At 43.9% G+C, this 20,900-nt stretch overlaps 1 protein-coding gene across 1 annotated transcript in view; it reads left to right on the plus strand.

Annotated features, from left to right (window-relative positions):
• ITGB5 (integrin subunit beta 5) overlaps nt 1-20,900 on the plus strand; it is a 121,992-nt gene that overhangs the window by 61,683 nt on the left and 39,409 nt on the right. Inside the window, exons 6-9 of the mRNA XM_047099143.1 lie at nt 5,345-5,506; nt 7,164-7,259; nt 9,089-9,178; nt 17,946-18,080. Coding sequence (XP_046955099.1) covers nt 5,345-5,506; nt 7,164-7,259; nt 9,089-9,178; nt 17,946-18,080 — 483 coding nt within the window. The remainder of the gene's footprint in view (nt 1-5,344; nt 5,507-7,163; nt 7,260-9,088; nt 9,179-17,945; nt 18,081-20,900) is intronic.

A 20,900-nucleotide genomic window follows, 5' to 3' on the forward strand; every position in this document is an offset into this window, starting at 1 on the left:
ATTATGTTCCTGCAAGTCCTCTGGGAAGCCATTGTGGAGGAAAAGGAGACTGAAACAGTTAAACAGCAGACCAGCAGAATTCAAAACCCAGTCTTGTGAAAGTAATACTTGCTTCTGAAAGATAGTTGGGGGGAAAAATGGGAAAAAAGCGAAAGATGTTGCCTGTCATCTCTACCCCAACCACATGATGGTGTGTTTTGTTTCAATCTCTCTTTCTCTCTCTCTCTCTCTCTTTTTTTTTTTATATGAAATTTATGTCAAATTGGTTTCCATACAACACCCAGTGCTCATCCCTACAGGTGCCCTCCTCAGTGCCCATCACCCACCCTCCCGTCCCTCCCACCCCCCCATCAACCCTGAGTTTGTTTTCAGTTTTTAATAGTCTCTTATGGTTTGGCTCCCTCCCTCTCTAACTTTTTTTTTCCCTTCCCCTCCCCCATGGTCTTCTGTTAAGTTTCTCAGGATCCACGTAAGAGTGAAAACGTATGGTATCTTTCTCTGCCTGACTTATTTCACTTAGCATAACATTCTCCAGTTCCATCCATGTTGCTACAAAAGGCCATATTGCCACGCCCGAAAAACAAATAATCCAGTGAAGAAATGGGCAGAAGACATGAATAGACACTTCTCTAAAGAAGACATCTAGATGGCCACAGGCACACGAAAAGATGCTCAGTGTCACTCCTCATCAGGGATATACAAATCAAAACCACACTCAGATATCACCTTATGCCAGTCAGAGTGGCTAAAATGAACAAATCAGGAGACTATAGATTCTGGAGAGGATGTGGAGAAAGGGAACCCTCTTGCACTGTTGGTGGGAATGCAAACTGGTGCAGCCACTCTGGAAAACAGTGTGGAGGTTCCTTAAAAAATTAAAAATAGATCTACCCTATGACCCAGCAATAGCACTACTAGGAATTTACCCAAGGGATAGAGGAGTGCTGATGCATAGGGGCACTTGTACCCCAATGTTTATAGCAGCACTTTCAACAATAGCCCAATTATGGAAAGAGCCTAAATGTCCATCAACTGATGAATGGATCTTACTCTCTTTTTAATAGAAAGTAATGCTCATCTCTTACATGGTTTGTAATCACACTGCCATTAAAGTATTGTATACTTCGTCTTCCAGCTAACATTACACCTGTTGACCATAAGGTCATACTTTTTATGAACATAATTTCTGTTGGCCAGAAAGAAGATACCTCCATTTACTTAACCATTCCTAAACAAGATCCCTTTTTGTCACTACTAGTGAAAATATTGCTGTGCATATTTCAGAATACTTCTTGCAGAGAGAGTTCTTGAAGTAGAATAATTGAGTCAAAAGATGTATACTTCTTTAAGGGAATTTTTGGTTATGGAGGGATAGTTTACACAGAGTAAAATTCACCTTTTTGGGCTAAAGTCTTCTAGCCACCCCCACAATGAAGATAGAGATTATTTCTAGAACCCTTGAAAGTTTCCTAGCATCCCTTTATTGCTGACCCCTCCCTTTACTCTCAGCCTTTGGCAACTACCAATTTGTTTCTGTCCCTATATTTTTGTCTTTTCCCAAGTATCACATGGATGGAGTTACACAGTAAGTTGCCTTTGGAGTCAGGCTTTTTTTTGTTTTTTTTTTTAATTTTTTTTAATGTTTATTTATTTTTGAGACAGAGAGAAACAGAGTGCAAGTGGGGGAGGGGCAGAGAGAGAGGGAGACACAAAATCTGAAACAGGCTCCAGGCTCTGAGCTGTCAGCACAGAGCCCGATGCAGGGCTTGCACCCACGCACCATGAGATCATGACCTGAGCTGAAGTCAGACGCTTAACTGACCGAGCCACCCAGGCGCCCCTGGAGTCAGGCTTTTTTCACTTAACATAATGCTTTGGAGATTCATCCAAGTTGTGTGTATCAGTAGTTTGTTCTTTTTTTTTTTTTTTTTTCCCAGAACAATATTTCATTGTGTAGATGTACTACATTGTGTCTCTCTGTAAACCACTTGATGCACATTGTTTCTGGTTTTTGATGATTATGAATAACTGCTATAATAAGTATTTACATTGAGGGGTGCCTGGGTGGCTCAGTCAGTAGAGTATGCAACTCTTTTTTCTTTTTTATAAATTGATTTTTTTAATTTATTTATTTTGAGAGAGAGAGAAAGAACGAATCCCAGAATCCCAAGTAGGCTTTCTATCAGCAGCATGGAGCCTGATGCAGGGCTCAAACCCACAACTGTGAGATCATGACCTGAGCCGAAACCAAGAATCAGACTCTTAACTGACTGAGCCACCCAGGCACCCTGAGTATGTGACTTTTGATTCAAAAGGGTTTAAACCCCACGTTGGATATAGAGATAACTTAAAAATAAAATCTTTAAAAATATAAAGCTGAGTAGAAATTTTCATGTGAGCATAAATTTTCATTTCTCTTGGGTAAATACCAAAGAGTGGGATTGCTGGGCTGATGGTAAGTGTATGTGTAACTTTATAAGAATCTGTCAAACTGTTTCCAAAGTTGCTGGGACTTTTGTACTCTCATTAGCACTTATGAGAGTTCCAATTTTTCCACACCATTACTGCCACTTGGTATTATTAGGGTTGGTGTGTTTGCCATTGGAAGAGCTATCTAATAGCTATCTTATTGTGGTTTTAATGTGCATTTCCTCAGTGACTACCCAATGTTGAGACTCCATTCTTGTGCTTATCTTCATTCCTCTCTCTTCTTTGGTGAAATGTTTGTTCAAGTCTCTATCTTTTTAAATTCAATTTGTTTTCTGATTCACTTATGAACATTCTTTATGTATTCCGGATATCGGTTCTATCAGATTTTTATTTCTTTGCAAATATTTTCTCCCAGTCCATACCTTGTCATTTCATTTTCTTATTGGTATCTTTCAAAGAGCAGATGTTTTTAATTTTGATGAAGTCCAATTCATCAATTTTTATCCCATAAATCATGATATGTAAGAAATCTTTGCCTATACGGAAGTCACAAGGGCTTTCTCCTGTTTCCTTCAGGAACTTTACTGTCTTAGTCCTAATCAATTTTTGTATATATAGGGAGCTTTGGCTTGAGCTTCATTTCTTTCCATATGGATGTCTAATTGTTCTAGTACCTTCTGTTGAATTGACCATATATGCGTGGGTCTATTTATCTCTATCTTGCTCCATTGGTCTTTATGTTTAATGCACTATCTTGATTATGGTAGCTTTATGGTAAGCCTTGACCTTAGATAACGAGTCCCTCAACTTGGTTGTTCTTTTTAAAAAATTGTTTCTGGTCTCCATTGTTTGACTTTCCATATACATTTTAGACTAAGCTTACATTTTCTCAAAAAGGCCTTCTGGGCATTTGATTGGGATTGTGTCGAGTTTATAGATCAGTCTGGGGGCAGATGACCTCTCAGTGACATTGACACTTCTGATCCATGGAAACTATCTTTCTGTCCATTTTTTTAGGTCTCTGATTTCCTTTAAGGTTCTTAATACACATTGTCAAATTAAAGATTGTTCTACTTTCTTGTCAGGGTGTTTAGCACATTGTTGTGTCTTTGTGAATAACAGATCCACGTTTTTCCTACAAAAAGCACTGTTGGTTTACACCCTCTTGATTATGCCTTATCTCCAAAGCATCGTGCCCTCCCTTCCACGGCTTATAATGTACTGCTTTAACTACTTCACAGTTTGAAACTCTTTATCAAAGTCTAACATACCTGCAGAAAACTGTACAAAGAGTGCAGCATCTCGGTCAATTTTCACAAGGTAGAAATACCAGGTCAATAGACAGAACATTACCAGCAACCCAGAAGCCTCCTTGTGACCCTTTTCAGTTATTAACTACCCCCATTCATGCTGTCAAGGGGAACCACTGTCTTGACTTCTAATATCACAGATCAGTTTTGTCATGGCTTAGATGTCATTGCTGTCAGGGGCCTTCTAGGTTTCTTATTCCAGGTCCCAAAAATGTGCTTGGCCTCCTCTTTGTGCCTTTGCTAGTGCTTACAACGCCCACCCCCTCTTCTGCCTTCTGGGGCATTTCTTCCTCCAGCTTCCTTGAAGAGCCCTTCCTGTTCTTCCAGCTCAGCTTAAGTTTCATGCGCCCTGAGAAGGCTTTCAAGCCTCCTCCTCTCTGGTTTCCACTGACACTGTATTTACCTTCATTAGCACCTTAATGGGGATGTGTTGGAGTCCTGTTTCCATTTGACTGTAAACACTTTGGGATCTGGGACAAAACGTCCCCCCCCCCCACATTAGTCTGACTTTTTGTCATTTATTATTATTGTTTTATTTCCACGCCGCTTTTGGAGCAAGTGAGAAAATATTATGGCTCTTAAAGGCTGTTAAATTCATCAATATGGTGGTAAGAAAGAGGGTGATGCCTTCAACTCCTCATCTGCTGGAAGAACAACAGCTTTTAACTTGTAAAGTCTGTGAATCCAGTCTTTGGCTTCCATATCAAGCGTGCATGTGTAGATAACTCTCGGCATGTATTCACTCTGCCACCAACATATTTGGGGATGCCTTTTCACTGTTAGTAAGAAAGTGGCCATGTCTCAGTTTCTGTTGCTCTGTATCAGGGTCCAGCTGTTCCTAATAATAATGGCTGGGGTGTTTGTAGCATTGGGGCCACAGTGGCTGCATGTGAGAAAATAGAGTCTTTCTCTTGCAATACAGACTGTATGTAGCTGTGCCTTTTGCTGGAGTGGATACATGAAGCAGTAAAGGGAGAACAGAGCTAATCTTATTGACCTTAAACACTGAGGTATTTCAGTTAATGATTGGCGTGGTTTCTACCTATCAGAATAGATGGCAGATTTTACCAAATCCTCCGAAGGCAAGATCTATTGACCATTGGAACACTCCATTCTGGGTGATTTGTGTCTCACTGGGGGACTGAAATGTTCCCTTACTGGTCATCTTAGATAAGGCCAGCTATCCCGAGTGCATTGTCAGGGGTTGGGTTGAGGTGGGTTAAAGGCTTTTCCAGGGATGGAATAATACATGAGGCTCAGAGGGGAAACGTCCAGAAGGGGTAGCCCTCAGGTATAACCAAAAGGAACAGAGAAGCATATGGTGGTTGGGAGGGAGGTTCTGGGTGCCTGGGCCTGCACGGGCCCAGCTGTGCAGCTGTGTCTCTGTGCATTTAGGCTTCCCCAGTTCAGGCTGTGTCTCTTCTGAGTTCTGTGGATCATTCTTGAGTGGTTTCTATGAGTGCTCCCCGGCTACGCACGTAGAAGAATGCCTCTGATTCAGACCACGACCCAGGGAGACGGGCCAGTACGGCTTTCTGATGTCCTGGGGCAGGCCTGGGCAGCAGTCAGAAGCTCCTGGCCCCCCTCAAACTTCTGTCCCTTAGGAGAAGATCGGCTGGAGAAAGGATGCGCTGCATTTGCTGGTGTTCACTACAGACGACGTGCCCCACATTGCACTGGATGGAAAACTGGGGGGCCTGGTGCAGCCACACGATGGCCAGTGCCACCTGAATGAGGCCAACGAGTACACGGTGTCCAATCAGATGGTGAGGACCAGGGGTCCCAGCCCCGCTCCCATGATCCTGCCCGTGGGCCAGGTGCTCACCTGGCCCTCTACTCATGGACTTTCCAGTCCGTTCTGGGAGTTGGGTTTCTAGTCCATCTTCTCCAGCTAGGCTTTCAGAACTCATTAACTCAGAACATTTCTCACAGATTTCTGCAGCTGGTTCATCTTCTGCCATCATGCACCTAAATGGAAGCATTTAGTTAAGGAAGAAGTGACTTGGGGAGACTGGATAGATCTCAGAGGGGAGAGGTGAACTTACAGGAGGCCAGGGACTGTGCTCCTGCAGAGATCAAAACTTGCATAGAAGTTATAGGGCAAAATAAATGAGGATAAGACACTGTGACTTCTAGAAAGGGGCTCCCTGAGGCACTGAGTCCTGTCACCTTCAGGAGTGGGGCTGCAGGTGTCCTGCACAGAATGGGAGGCCCCAAGGACCTTCCACTGTCAACAGTCTATGACCATCACCATGTCATTGAAAAGAATTTATGCAGAATTTCAAACATATATCATAAAAATAGATCATTGGAATGAAGCCCTATATGCCTATTGCCCAGATGCAATAGTTACCAAGATCTTGCCACATTTACTGTGCAAACAGGCAAACAAACAAAAACCTGTACCTCTACCTTCCCAAATCCATTCTGGGAATACTTTGTAATTTTCTTTGCTTGGCAAGCCCATTTTCTCCAGTTTCAAGCCTTCCATATTATCCCAAGAATAATGGAGTCTGGAAAAAGGACTCCTAACTATAGAACTTGATAACTGTAGAGCTAATGAGGACCCTTCTACCCATCATTAGCCCTTAAAATCCTTCAGGACATTATTAGACTGCCTCTCAGCCTCCACCCTCCCCTCCTGCTTGGACCCCTCCCGCACCATAGCCCAACATTTAAGCGAGAGGTCAACAGCCTCTTCTGCCCATTCTGAGTAGTGAGCAGGACCCATGAGAGACATTGGGGGGCCTAGTTGTTGGGCTTAGGAGAAGGAAAGTAGGGCAAGGAGTTAGGGAGGAGAAGTCCTAAGGAAGATAAAGATAATGGTTGCTGATGGTAGATGATAGGGTATGGTGGCTGGACTTTGGGGGCCTCTCCTCTATGCCCCATCCTTCCTAAAAGGATGGAGGCACAGACCAGCTGTGGGAATCTTCCACTCATTATGTCTCCATTCTGGCTTGGGAGGGGTGAGGGGAATGCATCTAGTTTGGGAGGTGCCAAAAGGCCCTTACCTGGACATCCTTTCCGCATATTTCCCCAATTTGGAGCTGCCAGTGGGGCTTGGTTATTAAGGATGGCCAGGGGAAGATGCTTTTCCTAGCAAGTGTGGGTTCCTGAATGCATGTTGGAGCTGGGGATGGTATCTCAGCCTGTTAGAAATGTTACAGCCTTGGGGCGCCTGGGTGGCTCAGTCAGCTAAGTGACTTCAGCTCAGGTCATGATGTCACAGTTCATGAGTTCGAGCCCCATGTTGGGCCCTGTGCTGACAGCTCAGAGCCTGGAGCCTGCTTCAGATTCTGTGTCTCCCTCTCTAGCTGCCCCTCCTCCGCTCACATTCTATCTTTCTCTCTCTCAAAAGTAAATAAACATTAAAAAAAAAAAAAAAGGAAACATTACAGCCTTGACCTTTTGCCTTGGCGCTAGGACTATCCATCTCTTGCCTTGCTTGGAGAGAAATTGGCAGAGAACAACATCAACCTCATCTTTGCAGTGACAAAAAGCCACTATATGCTCTACAAGGTAAGCCTAGAGGGAATGAGGGGAGCCAATGGCCTGATTCTGGGGCCCATGATGACCCAAAGGTGAATAGGAGATTAGGATGTGGGGTGAGGCAAAGTGTGAGGTAGTGGTCCGAGGAGTGTTACCAGCCTTCCTCTATGTGGGAGATCCAAGGGAGAAGTGAAATATAGCCCTGCCTTGATCTAGTGGGAAATAATAGTATTGATGAAGCTATTCAACATTCACTTAGCAGCACATGCCTTTATAAGCAATTTAAACATAGGGCATCTGATGTGATCCTGAGGAAAACTTTGGAGACAGTAGGAGCTCCCATTTTTCAGATGATGAAATGGATATACAATGTAATCCATAGGGAAGGACAATATAAAATAAAAGTGTACAGAAAGAAAACTAAGGCATTGAAGCAGGTTACATTACCAATTCCAGTATTCCCAGAGTTTTATGCCTTACTCACAGAGTAGGGCAGACCAAGGGGTAAGTCTGAGATAGGATTTCCCAAAGAAAACAATAAATGTCTTGGGCGAATAGAGCAGTCTGTGTATGAACCCATTCTGTCTCAGAGACTTTTCCTGGGCAATCCTCTGGGCCATCGTTATAAAATCCTCTCGTGAATGTGTTCTTCCTCACAACCACAGGCAAGTCACATTTTGAACTAGAACTATCTGAGTTGCTCAAGGAGTGTTCATGTAAACTAAATGTAAAACTTGGCTCACCTCTGACTTCCTTTGACTTGAGAGGTTATGAGAACTGAGTCAGCAATCCCTCCCCAACCCTGTCCACCCCTCAGACTGCCTGCCCCCGTCCCCTCTCTGGGCTGCTCTTAAATATCCACAGAATAACCTCTGTCTGATCATGTCTTTCTATTGCTCCTGCCTGAGACGATCACTGATAAAATTCCACTTAAAACTTCAGTTCTTTCTCTTCTGTTAGTCTGAATCAATTTTAGAAGATGAAAACAAAGGAAGAGGATTGTTGGTTTTATTTTTTTGTTGTTCAGTGGAAGATAGCAGGATAAAACCCAGCCATTTACACGTAACTTCTTTAGAGGGATCGATTGCACCGACTAGACTGGGTATGCTTCCAGATACTTCAAGATGGAATTGATCCACTTTGGCCTAAGCCATCCTTGCTCAGGGAGTAGGTCCACATAGTCCAAGGCAGGCTGAGGGCAGTGGGTTTTTCTAGAGGTCTAGAAACTTTAATAAGTGACATAGTCATTAGGACAAATGAAAGAGGAAAGGCAGCCACTTCAAGGCTGCCTGCTGTGCCACAGGATTTCACCCAGAGATACCCAGATGTCCTTGGGAGGCCATCATTCACGTGTCAGTTCCCTATTCAGGAAAGAGGCCATATTTGAGAGACTTAGAAGAGATTCCCCTTTTACTCCTGCTGAAAAGATTGTGAGCATCCTTGAGCTGAAGCTGGGAATATGGATCTAGGTAGACTTGAGGAAAGATGGCAAGAATATCAAGAGTATGTTGTCCATAGAGGATGAAATTTCAGAGAGTTGTCTGTTACATGCCAGATGGGAGCGGCCTCCCAGAAGGAGCAGGACATTCTACTTTGGGAACAGATCTTGCCAGGCCCCTTTGCACTTAGACCTTCGAAGGTTGATGTTCCACAGCCTGCTGCATAGCTCTGTCCCCCAGGGCCCGTGCTCGGCTTTCCTTGTGGCACCTTCTCCAGTTTATGGTGTGCGAGACTGGCAGAGTGTGGTGCTGGGGGGCCCTTACTGGTCTAGCTCAGGAGACCAGTGTTTACTCTGACGGTATAGAAGGACAAAATTGGCTTATATCTCTTCTTTCTTTCTTTTTTTTTTTTCCTTCAAGAATTTTACAGCCCTGATACCTGGAACAACAGTGGAGATTTTACATGGAGACTCCAAAAATATCATTCAGCTGATCATCAATGCGTACAACGTAAGTCACCAGTTTCTTCCCCACTGCCGCCTCCCGCCCTCTCCCACTGAGGCTCCAGGAGCTGCTGTGGATGCAGGTGGGCAGTGAATGCGTACACGGGCAGCCTGCGTACATGGCTCTGTTTCCTGCCGCCTGCCTCTTGAGTTTGGTGCCTTCCTCCTTCACTCTGGTTTGTGGTGGAGAAGGCCCCCATCCTACTTAATGCATCCTCTCTCTTCACCTCTGTTCTCTTGACTCTCATCAAAATTTGAACCCAGTGAGCAGCAAATGTCTCAGTCAGACTCCGGCCAGTGGCCCCTGGACATGCTCAGGTTCTGACTCCATGACAGCCTGGGCCCCCCACTGGAGCACCATGGTTGGGTGGGCACAGGTTCTCCCTCCTGTCCTTTCCCTCAGTTCCAGATACCCGAGGAGTACTTGACTCAGACCTACTTTTCTCAGGAAAATGGCAAGCACAGGTTCTCGTGCTGGCAAGTTTATACCCTCAGCTCTCCCCTCCCTGCTAAGCCCCGCTATCAGTCCTTCACAGGGCCAGGTAATTCGCAAATTGGAATTCAGGGTACATCTTCCTGTTAAATCAAAGTTCTACATAAAGCAAATATCGTTGAAGTAGCACTGCTAGTCCTAAACTCATGTAAAATAGACATTTGTGGGCAGACCTGGGAACCTGATTATCCACTATGACATCACATGTGTGGTAGAGAAGCCATCTTACTTTCCCAATCATGACTGATGTACAAATGAGTATGTGGAACTCTGCCTTTCCAGGGTTGACTTTGTCAACCTGCTGGTGCAGCCCTCTTTTGAGTTACAAAATACTGCTCAGTTAGACCAGGAGTCGGAGGTAATGTCCTTACCACTGGGGGACCCCAGAGCCCTCAGTGGTCCTGGCGTGAGCTGAGTGGCAGTGAGGATTTGTGGATGGTTTTCTGTCCTCTGCCCTCCCCATCTTCTATTGCACATAAGGATCCTCTTCCTCTCACAAGTGCTCTGATTCCCCCTCACTCCTAGAACTTCCTGTTGAGAGAAACCAGACTTCCTTCCCCTCTTCCTACCCTGTTCCCTACATACTGACATCCTCTTTTCTGTTCCCTGACATTTAAGTCTTCACCAGACTCAGTGGGCCAGGGTTTCCAGGTTCACCTTTGGTGGTTTTCACATTTCCATGGTGAGTGGAAACGTGACCTACCGAGAGAGTATGGGAAGAGAGTGTGTGTGTGAGGGAGGGGGCCCAGGCCTGCCAAATGTCACCCCCTGAGGGCCTCTCTTTTTGTGAACTTATTTGGCCTCAAGCTCTGGATGCTGGACCAAAGGAGTTAAAGTAGGAGCTAGGACTGCTGCCTCTGGGGGCACCGTGGCTGAGAGACCCCTGGGTAAGGAGAGGGGCTGCTGCTAGGCCTGCTGTCACTGGGGGTGGGGGTGACCATAGCTTGTCTCCTGCCAAGCCCACACCTTTGGGGAATAAGTGGCTGAAGAGCAAGCCCATCTTGGGCTCTAGGGTGGGTGAGAATTTCTCCTGGGTTTCTAGGGCGGATTTTCATCCTCAGTCAGCTCCTGAGTTCAGATCCTGCTGGGAGGCTCCCCAGGAGCCTCTGGGGCTACCTCTGGGGCTCCCCTAAGAGTGCTACCTGCTGAAGGCCTAGGCCCTCTGCTCCTCATGACTTTAAGAAAGGAGAGCATAATGACTCTGAGTTGCACAGAACTGACTGGGTGGTATTTGCCAGAAATGGAAAAAACACTCTGCTCTGTCGGGTGGTTCTGTACTTTGATACCTGTGTGTGGGACCACTAAAAACCAGGGAGCACAGGGCATTGTAGGTTTTCTGTGTGGGAGCTTGTAAATAACTGGGGGAGTTCTTTCCCTGAGATGTGTTACAGTGGCTCTGAGCAGGTTTATTACATATAAATTCATCTTTTTTTGTAATGTTTATTTATCTATTTGAGAGAGAGAGAGAGAGAGAGTGCATAAGCAGGGGAGGGGCAGAGAGGGAGGAAGAGATTGAGAATCCCAAGCAGGCCCTGTGCTGTCAGCCCAGAACCGGATGTGGGGCTCGATCTCATGAACCATGATATCATGACCCGAGCCGATACCAACAGTCAAAAAACTTAACTGACTGAGCCACCCAGGTACCCCTAAATTCATTTTCCTAATTAAAATCCAGGGACCTGGGGAATATGCTTCGTGTGGTTGGTGGAGGTTAGGAGAGGAGCCGAGAACCCTGTTTGCTGTTAAGGAGTCAGGATTGGGATGAGCATAGAAAATGATCTTTTCTAGGCAGGAGCTACATTTAACCTGGGATGAAACTCCTGAAGAAGTCTGGGAATCCAGGACTGTAGCTTAGCTCTGAGTTCATCTGGTTCCTATGAAAGAATGCGTTAGGAAATGAGACACAACTTATGAATGAACATTTGAAACTCAACTATTTTTTTTAATTTTTTTAATGTTTATTCATTTTTGAAAGACAGAGACAGAGCACAAGCAGGGATGGGGCGGAGAGAGAGGGGGACACAGAATCCGAAGTAGGTTCCAGGCTCCGAGCTGTCAGCGCAGAGCCCGACGTGGGGCTCGAACTCACGAGCCGCGAGATCATGACCTGAGCCGAAGTCAGATGCTCAACCGACTGAGCCACCCAGGCACCCTGAATCTCAGCTTTTAACATGGGTGATTCTGGAATGCTATCAACAGTTCACTGGAAGAATTTAAAGCAGCGTTATTGAGATGGGGAACAAATAAACTGTACAGATTGAAAGTGTAAAACTTGTTAAGTTTTGACACGTGTACACATCTTTGAAACCATCACCACCATCACCACGGTATTGAACGTGTGTGTCAACCCAAAAAGTTAGGATCGTCGGTAATTCCCTACTTCTGCCTCTTTCCCTCAGTGGGGATTTGAAAGCTATTAAATATACGAATGTGAGACAGCAAGGTATTTGGAGCCAAGCCCAGCGGGTGGAAGCCGTGTTGGTGCCCAACAGTGATTAGGACCTGCTTCACCGGCTGTGGTCATTTCTGACAGAGGGGAGGGCCCAGGCTGGGCCTTGAGTGTGCGTGTGTGCATGTGTGTGGGGGAGCTTAGCGGTGGTTATCCTTTCACCTGCTCCTCTCCTTGGCCTGGATCTAAGCCCAACTCTAACCGGACTGTTTGCTTTTCTCTGTGTCACCTTACCGCCTCGGCAGTTTGTGGCGGATCCCATATGAGTCATGCAACACATGACTAAGTATGGGTGTTGACTTTGACCTCCCCTAGAGAGCTGGCAAACCGTCTGTGGGGACATTCTGAAAAGATTTTGGTTGAAGCACATGTAACAGATGAAATAGCTGTGGTTTTTAGCTAGGCTGCGGAGGGAGCAGAATGGGAAGGGCATGTTTAATGTCTCGTAGACTCAAGTCTGTTGTATGCAGCTTTCATAATGTGAAACTTCAACTCTGGGCTTTGATTTATATATCTTTTCTTGCTCTGCCAAATTCTTCATTGCGAGAGATCACCAAGTCCTCCCAAGGGGGTTTAGCTTGGCTAAACTGGAGCTTGGCTGTACTGGAGGTGCTAAGGAGAGCCCCGAGCCCAGAGAGAGGCCCTGGGTGCACACATACAGAACACGAGCACTGTGTCACATTGAGAAAGGGGACAAGGACTCAGAGAATCACTGGGGGCTCTTTTCAGAATGGGAAAGAACAGAAGGAGCTGGAAACCGCTAGAATTGCATGTGGAGGGTGGTATCAGAGGCTGTGGTGTATGTGTCTCCTAGTGGAGCACATGTTTCTCTTTTTGTTGTTGCCATAAAGTCTGCGCACACCCATTCCACAGCTGGCCTGACTTAAAGCAATTGCAGATCTGACCTAGGCTGACCAAGTATTTTAATAGCCTTTAAACTTCTGACATTCTTGACATTGTCTCCTTGTCCCAGGATGAGGAGTAAGGAAATGTCTTCAGGGGCAGGGCTGGTAGGAGTTAACTGAATTTCAGGAGTCATCTGTAAGTCTTCATGTATTGCCTGTAGCTTTGCTTCTTTATTATATTTTATGCTCCATTCCATTCATTCATTCATTTGTCCAGCAAATATATAATAATGGCCTAATGTGTGGCAGATACCGTCTACATCTTGAGAAACAAAACAAAACAAAAACAGCAAGCGGAATACAGTCCTGCCCTCTGGGAGGCCATAGTCTTTTATAGGAGATAGACCTTTATGATCAGAATACAACCTGATTGTCCATATTCTCCAAGGTCAGAGCACTGCAGGGAGATCAAGAAGGCCTGGTTCTGTCCTGCCTGCCTCTAGGCGCTGAATGACCCTGGGCAATGCCTTTTCTTTGACCTCAGTTCCCACTTCCCTAAACTGATAGGTTTAAACTGAATTATCTTCATGATTCCTATCCCTCCCCCCCCCACCCCCCCCCACCCCCCCCCCCCCCCCCCCCCCGCTGTCAACATCTTAAGAGTTTCTGATTCCTATGGGGGCCAGGAGTAATAAAAACTTCAGATCACAACACAAGGCTTTGGGGGTCTAGACTAGAGCATAGATTTAATTTCTATCCATTATAATTACCAATTCATTCAGGAGGAGTCCCAGTCCCCAGTGCTCTTTCTCCCCCTGCCAAATTCCCCATTAACCCTTCTGGGTGGCAGCTCCAGCAGACCTTCATGGGGAGGGAGGATTGGTATTTCCTCCTAATGTCTTGTTGGTGAGCTACAGGGCCCTCATGTTTTATGTGACTGATCCCAAGTAATTTTTTATGTAGCTCCAGTCTACCTAGCCCTTTTATGATACATTGATTTGCCTTATTCTCATAGTTATTTGCAATTCAAAAATATATATATCAAAAAGAAAGTTAATGTTTGTTCATTTTTTGAGAGAGAGAGAGAGAGCAAGCACAAGCAGGAGCAGGGTAGAGAGAGAGGGAGACACAGAATCCGAAGCGGGAGCCAGGCTCCGAGCTATCAGCAGGGCTCGGTGCAGGGCCCGAACCCATGAGCTGTGAGATCGTGACCTGAGCTAAAGTCAGACGCTGAACTGAATGAGCCATCCAGGCACCCCCAAACATATATATTTTTTAAATTGACCTTGTCTTAGATATAATATAAATCTATAGTAATCAAAATAGTATGGTACTGGTACAAAAATAGACACATAGATCAATGGAACAGAATAGAGACTCCAGAAATAAATCCACAATTGTATGTCAGTTAACCTATGTGAAAGTAGGCAAAAATATACATTGAAACAAAGAAAGTCTCTTCAGTAAGTGGTGCTGGGAAAACTGGACAGCTACATGAAAAAGAATTAAGCTGGACCACTTTCTAACATGTATATAAAAATAAATAAAATGGATTAAAGACCTAAATGTGATACCTGAAACCATACAAATCCTGAAGGAGAGCACAGGTAGGAAATTCTCTGACATCAGTTATAGCAACATTTTTCTGCATGTCTCCTAAGGTAAAGGTAAGAAAAGCAAAAATAAACTATTGGGACTACATCAAAATAAAAAGCTTTTGCACACTTGAAGGAAACATCAACAAAACAAAAAGACAGTCTACTAAATGGGAAAATTTATTTCAAGTGACATATCCAATTACAGGGCTAATATTCAAAGTCTATAAAGAATTTATAGGAGTGTCTGGGGGCTTAGTTGGTTAAGTGTCCGATTCTTGATTTTGGCTCAGGTCGTGATCTCATGGGTTCAAGCCCTACATCACGTTCTGTGCTGATGGCACAGAGCCTGCTTGGGATTCTGTCTCTCTCTCTGTCCCTCCCCTGCTTGCTATCTCTCTCTCAAATCAATCAATCAGTAAATACATACATATATACATATACATAAATACATAAATATTAAAATAAAAAGAATTTATATAACTCAGAGTGCCTGGTTGGCTCAGTTGGTAAAGCATATGACTCTTGATCTTGGGGTTATGAGTTTGAACCCCATGTTGGGTGTAGAGATTACTTAAAAATAAAATCTTAAAAAAAAATTATACCACTCAGTACCAAAAAATGATCATTAAAAAATGGACAGAGGACCCAAATAGACACTTTTCCAAAGAAGATATACAGATAGCCAATGGACACATGAAAAGATGCTTGACATCATCAGGGAATTGCAAATCAAAGCCACAATGAGACAGTACCTTACACCAGTCAGAATGGCTAACATGAAAATGACAAGAAGAAATAGCAAGTGTTGGCGAAAGATGTGGAGAAAATGGAACCCTTATGCACTGTTGTTGGGATGCAAATTGGTACAACCACTGTGGAACATAGTATGGAGTTTCCTGAAAAAATTAAAAATAGAGTACCATATGATCCAATAATTCCATTACTGGGTATTTACCCAAAGAAAGTGAAAACACTAATTTGAAAAGATATATGCACCCATATGTTTACATATTTACAAGAGTCAAGACATGAAAACAGCTTAAGTATCCGTCATGGACAAATGGGTGAAGAAGATGTTGTATATATACACAATGGAATATTATGCAGCCATAAAAGGATGATATTGTGCCATTTGTGACAACATGAATGGACGTAGAGGGTATTATGCAAGTGAAGTAAGTCAGACTGAGAAAGACAAATACCAATGATTCTACTCATAAGTGGAATCTTAAAAGAAACAAACAAAAAGCAGAATCAGACCTACACATAAAGAGAACAAACTGATGGTTGCCAGAGGGGAGGGGAAGTAGGGGATTGGGCAAAATGGGTGAACAGGAGAGATACAGGCTTCCACTTATGGGATGAATAAGTCACAGGAATAAAAGACACGGTAAAAGGAATAAACTTTTTGACTTTTCAGAAATAACTTTTAAGTTTCTTCCACTCGGTCTGAGCCCGTTAGCATAGCTGCCATTAGGACATCCATCCATTCATTCAACAGAAGCTGTGTTCAGTCCTAAGGAGAAATAGGGTATGGCTCTGGGAACTCACAGCTCAGTGGGGAAGGCAGCCTTGGAAATAACTGATTGTGTTTAGCAGGAGAGTGCTGTTGAGTGCTGTATGTTGAGAGGTGCTCACCAAACTCTCTGCCAGTTGAGGCTGGCACAAGAGGAAATGGATTGAAGAAAGAGTATTTTTAGAGTTGTGGAAGCACTTGAACAATTTGTCGCAAAGGAGGAGACTATTTTTTGCAGAGAGTATTTTCAACAAGCTATTAATTTGTTGGGAAAACTGCATATGTAACATATTCAAGTTTAGCACTATAGGCTCAGCAAAAAAAGAAAAGAAAGAAAAGAACCCCACGTGAGCAAGAGGAAGTTCTGTCTGCCATCTGTTCAATGCCATGTTCCCCAAAGTGCACCTGAGAAGGGGAGTGGGAGCCTGGAGGATCATCAGTTGATCTTGGGGTCCATGTGTGCTTTCGTCTCTTAGAATGTGTGCATCCTGTCATACTGAATGTATTTAGTGTATAAACAGATGTATTTTTTGTAGGATGTAGCCCCTAGACACAAGCTGGTTCATTTGGCTTCAGTCTCCAAAGGCATGTCCTTAGAGATTTGGCAAGTTTTTAAACTTGCAGGCATGCAGAAAATTGCACAAACTTGTCACAAACTAAATACACCTGAGTATCCAGGACCCAGGTCAAAAAACAGAATATTACTAACACCCCGAAGCACCCGTTGTGCCCTATTCTTTTGCCATCCCCCAAGGGTAACCAATAATTTTTGCCTACTTTTAAATTTCATATAAATAGAACCGTACAAGTATGTATGCTTTTTGTGTCTGGCTTCTTTCAGGCAGTGTCCTACGATTCATCTATGTCATGGAATGTAGTCATGTTTCATTAATTGTTAGTGTATGGTGTTCTATACGAACACACCATAATTTGGTTTGCTAAAAGTCTGTTCTGTTGATAGGCATTTGGGTAGTTCTGTTTTCTAACTATTATGAGACAGTGTTGCTATAAACATTCTCATACATATCTCTGGTCACTACATATCTCTGTTGGGTATAATCCTACAATGAATTGGTAGATCTAAGGTTGGTCCAAACAGCAGTAGATACTGCCTAATGGTTTTCTAAAGGTTTTTGTACCAATTCACACTCAACACCAGCAGGGTGAGGGCTCCTATTGCTCTGCATTCTTTTCAACACTTGATATTTTTGGTCTTTTATTTTTTCTATTCTGATGGGTAATTCTGGCTTGATGTTGATTTCAGTCACCATCTTGAGAACATCACCCACATGTAAGATATGACTCTTTCAGAATGCAGCTCAAAACTCAGCACATGTAGCCCTCATCTACTGGAGGTGGGTGTGAGCATGGGGATCGGCAGGGTGGTTCCAGGAGAAAGTGCCTGCTGAACTGGTGTTGAAGGTTGACAAGATGCTAGTCAGGGAAAAAGAAGAGAGAAGGGCCACTGACCAGGGGAACACTCTCCCAGGCTCATGGAAAGGCCCACAGTCTAGAGAGCACATGGCAAGATTTGAGGAGCTGCATGTGCGAAGCTGAGTGGGGATGACAAGTGACTCTGGAATGGTGAGCAGGGACAGAGCATCACCCCTGTGAAGTAGATAAAGTTACCATATGGCGGGTGGACCATTATCAACCTCTCTGAGCTCATGGAGGGAGATTTTGGGCCAGGTCTAGCAAGATGGTGTACGTGTGGAAAGAAGAGAAAGGATGTGGGACCGGCAGTGAACCAAGCCCAACTTTCCTTGGCCTGAGACTCCTGAGTTAGAGATAGTCAAGTGGGCCTCAGAGAACCAGTGTGGAGAACTGCAGCCTTTACTAACTGGTTCCGGTTCCATTTTCTCTCTCTGTTCAGAGCATCCGGTCTAAAGTGGAGCTGTCTGTCTGGGATCAGCCTGAGGATCTTAATCTCTTCTTTACTGCTACCTGCCAGGATGGTATGTCCTACCCTGGCCAGAGGAAGTGTGAAGGCCTAAAGATTGGAGACACGGTAAGTTCTCACCCCCATTTATACCTGTTAGCATTGGTCATCATTCTTTGACTTCTGGTAACTTTTGTGACTTATTAGAGTCCTTTAGGGGTTTATATTATGTCTTCCAACTCAGCATAACATACTGGGGGACCTTCCTAGGCATGCTCTGTGTTGTGTGTTTAAGGTGCCGGGTGGATCTGGTCAGTCGACAGTGTTCAGTGCATCGCCACCTAGGGCTTCCTCAAGTTGACATTGTGCCCTTGGTGTTTTCAACCATTATTATTTTCATTTGACAGGGATGAAATCAGGTGGGCGAGTATGGGTGGGAATCTAAGAGAACTGGCCTTCCTTCCTAGTCCTCTGCAGCCTGCTCTGTGTCTCGGATAATCTGACCCTCCCTTTTCTGCGAAGTATGAAGAAAGCCATCCATTTCTTCTGATTTGGTCACATGGAATGGATAACTCCACAGCGATGGAGGGCCTAGAAGCTCTGTGTGGGTTAAGTGGGTATAATTAAGAAATGTTGAATGTAAAGATATGTACCTATGTGCCAAGCCAAGGGCTTAAGGGAGGGGAGAATATATGGGTGATGAGAACAAAGAACAAACCCAGGCACAGAGGCAGGCAGAGTGGTGATGGAGAGCTGTCCACACGTCTTCCAGAGCTTCCTGCTGCTTAGAAGCAGACCGTGGATCCTTTCCTTGCTATGTTGATAGTTTCATTGCTCAGAAAACAGAAAGGCAGTGAGAGAAAGTTCTCTTCCACACATAAAAGAATCTGACTAGAGCCAAAAAAATGGATAGGGACCTTGAAAATAGATGACCATATCTTTGGGGGCACTAAGCACTAATGAAGGCCAAAGTGGATACACACACACTTATACCCAGGGCTCTAGGGGAAAGAGCTCTAAAAGTAGGTGTAGCCACGTGTCTGGTTGAGCCTCCATATGGTCTTCTGGGCCTTTCCCACATGCCATGCCTGATCCTCTCCTTCCTTCCCCTTCACAGCAGCCCTCATTTATGACACACAGGCGGATGTCTCGCCTGTTCTAAGTCTTACAGTGGTGCCTCGCCCTGTCAAAGGGAAAATTCAGAACATGGCATCAGTGTTGAGAAAGTGAAGGACTCTAAGTAACAACTCTTTTTCTAAAGCATGTTTTTTTCCAAGTTTATTTACAAAAAAAAAAGTGAAAGAGGTCCTAATCAGTTGTCAGATGATAAATCATTAAAAATTAAAAATGATTGTGGCATTTAACTCGGAAGGCACTCATAAAATAAGGTAACATTGCCGCACAAAAATCCTTCCATTCCCATCTTCCTAATTAAATGAATAAGTTTGTTTGGAGGTTGTGCTTTAATCTAGACCAATACAAAATTGGAATAGAATTGATCCCTGTCTTATTTAGCAGTAAGTAATAATATATACATGGACTGTTTAGGTGGGGAAAGCGTCATCTCATTAAAGAGGCACTTCCAAGAAAATTTTATTTTTTAATACTTGTCAAATTTTGCAACATATTTATGTTGTTTTGATCAATCCAGATGATTTTTTGAAAACCACAACGCCTAATTGTCACAGGGTTTAGAGAGACAGCTATGAAAAACAGAAGGAGGTAGAGATAACCAGAGAAAATGACATGTAAGTGAGTTCTGTGGATCTGTGGCTAGAATGCCTGGGGCAGTGTCAGGAAGGCGCAAGAATAACACATGAAAAACACCCAGCAAGGAACCCTTACTTGGAGAAATAGGTGCAGTGGGACAGAAGTGAGAGAGAGACCCACAGCACACACACAAGACGCCTGGGGTTCAGGAAGGCTCTTGGCAATGTCTCATGACATCCTTATGGATAAGATAAATGATGTGAGTTGATGACAGCACAGTTAGGCAGATTTGTAGCTGAGTAAACTTGCTTCTGAGGAGTGTTCATAATGTCAGCTGGAGGGAAGACTTGAATGAGGTTCCAAATGTCTCTTATCTACTTGTGTTTTCTACTGGCTTGAGTGGAACTCACGAAAGACTGCTTATCAAGTATGAAAAGGTCACAGAACTAGAGAACACAGATTATCTTTGCTCCAGGAAAACCAAGACTTAAAATCATTTTCAAAATTCAGCAGTATTGAAATCACAGGACTGATATCTTGCATTTAGTTCAGACTATTAACAGGGTAGAGGAAACTTAGTTTGCTAGTAGTTTTTAAGATAAGGACCTGGCAGATTCTGATTCTCAAAGGCTTAATGTGAATAAACAATGCTGCTTAAAAAAAAAAAAAAGCCATTGAGGTCATATTAACAGAAGTATTTTGAAACCCCACAGATAATGGTTCCACTCTTCTTCGTGTGGGTAAGACTACATCTGGAGTTCTGTGCTCAGTTCTCTTTTTTTCAAAGAGCAAATGACAAGCAACTATCACAATGAATTGTCTAGAAACCAGGAAGGTCAAAGGAACTGGTGTTTTTTGATAACGACAGCATAAAGTTAGATTTCTTTTGGGATATGCAAGAAACTCCGGCAATTTACACTGCCTTAAGCAAAAATGAGAAAACTGTTATGAGAATATTGGGGTCCCTCATGGACCCAAAAGGGACATGCAGTTAGCCTTAGGAAAGACCAGGAACAAATTAGACTGTGAGTTAGCTCTGTGTTCCTCACCACTTCCCTGTGAGGAAGATGCCATTATTTATATTGACAGATGAGAAAGACTCAGGCACAAAGATTTGAATTGCCCAGATTCCACTACCATAAGTAGCAAAGTGAAAATTCAAAGCTGGGGCTTTCTGGCTCTGATGCTGGTACCCTAGACCACCTTTCCCTGGACTTTTAATGCCTATGATTCTGTTCT

This window comes from Lynx rufus, unplaced genomic scaffold (genome assembly GCF_022079265.1).
Source record: "Lynx rufus isolate CCGP_SWC_20201006 ecotype Redwood Valley unplaced genomic scaffold, mLynRuf1.p SCAF_5, whole genome shotgun sequence".
Taxonomy (NCBI): domain Eukaryota; kingdom Metazoa; phylum Chordata; class Mammalia; order Carnivora; family Felidae; genus Lynx; species Lynx rufus.